This window comes from Cyprinodon variegatus, unplaced genomic scaffold (assembly GCF_000732505.1).
Source record: "Cyprinodon variegatus isolate N-32 unplaced genomic scaffold, C_variegatus-1.0 Scaffold449, whole genome shotgun sequence".
NCBI lineage: Eukaryota > Metazoa > Chordata > Actinopteri > Cyprinodontiformes > Cyprinodontidae > Cyprinodon > Cyprinodon variegatus.
The window spans coordinates 687,624-690,112 of NW_015150902.1; the positions used below are offsets into that span (position 1 = coordinate 687,624).

Genomic DNA, 2,489 nt, shown 5'->3' on the forward strand with positions numbered 1-2,489 from the left:
AGACAATGATGTCTCACTGTATGATTTAAATTCTAACTAACGAACAGCCAGCTGTTAAAATGTCAATAATTGAGGTTTAGTTGCTTAATTCTTACCTTTTGCTTCTCAAATCTAAATGAAGACGGGTGATACGCAGGGATAGACCAGCTGTAGGGGTAGTCATCAGTGTGGTTAGAAGCAATGCCTATGAAGAGACACAAAATAACGGAGAGTGGGAAGAATTCAATTTAAAGTCGTTTTAAATCTCTTTTTCTCAGAAAAACATGCCTTTTTTTTAGATACCTGGATGGAACACCTTTCCCACTGACATGGTGTAGTAGCCTTTGGATTTAAAGTGTTGCGGCAGAGTAGTGTAGTTCCCAGAGTGGACCCTCCAGTAGGAGTTGAAGTCGTACAGCCTGGTTGTGTCCGGCCTGCGGCTGGTCAGCATGGATGTTCGACTGGGAGCGCACACGGCTTGCTGCAGAGTGGGGGACATTTCAGAGATGCTAAGCTTGTTTAAGCACTTTGGTCGCTCCTTTGAACAATTCATTTCCTTAGCATAGATTTTATTTAGACATTCTTCATCTTGACAACAGTGGCACATATTTAGAACAAATGCACAGCCTGCACTCTGCAACCAGAGGGTTGCAGCCATGGGCGGTTCTAGACAGGGGCCAACGGGCCCCAGTGCCCCTGCAGATCATGTCATCTGTACTGAAGAAATAATACTATAATAAATTTTAATGATGATATGTGCAGGAACAGACATGCTTACTGATATGTCCTTTGGATCCATTTCATTTTTTTTCTTTAAAAAAAATTCTTTTTTACTAATTATTTAAAAACAATAATAAGGTGATACTGTAGCTTCAGTGGTATTGAGATAGGATCCCAGTTTCCATCTGCTAAATGTGTTTTTCAAAACAAATGATAAAAAAAACAAAAATCTAATTATTACAGCTGAATTTAACCAGTTTTTCTCAAGTTCCAATTCTGGTTTTAGGTTAAAAATATGAAAAATTCCTAAATTATGAATCGATATTGAGCTTATATTCCAAATAATAGCTTTATTTGATCTATCAGATATTTATTTAGCTACAATTTTTTTTGTTGCTTTTTTGCTTTGCTAAGGGAATTTTTTTAAAGGATAATCCAAATGAACACTTTCAAGCCAAAGACATGTGATTTTAATTAACTAATTTAATGGTCATTTAAATTCATGCAGCTCTCTTAATTGAATCCCTTGCCTGTTTTTTTTTTTGTTTGTTTGTTTTTTTTTTTACTCCAGTATGTTTTCATGGGGCATGAAAACATGCTGGCCCCCCTCTGGCCACCTGGAACATTTGGTTTAGAACCGCCACTGGCTGCAGCAGCAGCAACCACGGAAAAACTATAAATCAGAGCTTTTTTCTAATCAAATCACTATAATGATAAATGCTTTTTGGCCTAATGAAGACAAGCAAGAACAAGCCTTCTCTAAAAACAGCTGATCAGGAACCCTGCAAACTGAGCACTTCGGTGACATTTAAACAGTCGGAGGATTTCCTAGAATGAGCCGCTGTATTTAAAGATCATCCTGCATGTTCTTCATGTGTCTGGTACGGAGACTATGGGGTAAAAACACAGAGAAAAATTATTTATAAGCAAATTCTAAAGTTCCTGCAAACATAAAAAAAATGCTGAGAAGAAAAAACTGCAACAAAATTAGGATTGGGCATCGAGAATCGATTAATTAGAACCAGTTCTAACCTTTTATTCCTTCAGGAATTATTTACATCTTTTAATTTCAGGTTTCTAGTTTCAAAGCCTAGTCCTCCGGCTGGAAACATAAGCTGCCTAATATCAGGGAGGAAGAATCCACAGGGGCGTGAACAACCATCTTTTGTGCTGAAGGTTTGGCTTAAAGGAAGTAGGGGCAGGAATTGTGAAAGAACCCACATGTGTGTCCAGTTTCTTAAAGCTAGTTTGTGATGAAGCATTAATTATTAAGTATTAAATCTATGGGAAATATATTCCAGGACATTACTTTTTTCTTTAAATGTTTTCTCTGTACTATATACACTCTTTCTATATTGTCTGTTGTATTTTTATTATTAATGGCATCTTGCTTTAACTCCTTGTACTCTATACAAGCTACTGGAACCAGAATTTCCCTGAAGGAGTGATCCCAAGGGATAAATAAAGTTGAGTCTAAGTGCAAGTTTAATTAGAAACTAAAATTAACAATCCCACCAACGAACTGAGAGCCTCGTCTTTGCAGCGTGTTGTACAAAGGTAGGTTCCCAAAGGGAATCTGTTCCACCTATAAATTCATAGCAAAGCTTCTTCAGGGAAATCAGAGCCTTTTTTATAAAATCCTCCTACTTTATGTCTTAACAGATACCTGCCTTGTTTCTTAAAGGTTATGGATAGAATGGAGAGCACTTCAATTCAAAAATACTTTGTTAATCCCAAAGGGAATCTGTTCCACCTATCACTTCATAGCCAAGCCTCTTCAGGGAAATCAG

At 37.1% G+C, this 2,489-nt stretch overlaps 1 protein-coding gene across 1 annotated transcript in view; it reads right to left on the minus strand.

Moving 5' to 3' along the window:
• The window catches only part of ids (iduronate 2-sulfatase), a 19,396-nt gene that overhangs the window by 14,880 nt on the left and 2,027 nt on the right, over window positions 1–2,489 (minus strand). The window contains exons 3-4 of the mRNA XM_015389138.1: window positions 283–460; window positions 96–184 (exon numbers count right to left, since the gene is read on the minus strand). Coding sequence (XP_015244624.1) covers window positions 96–184; window positions 283–460 — 267 coding nt within the window. The remainder of the gene's footprint in view (window positions 1–95; window positions 185–282; window positions 461–2,489) is intronic.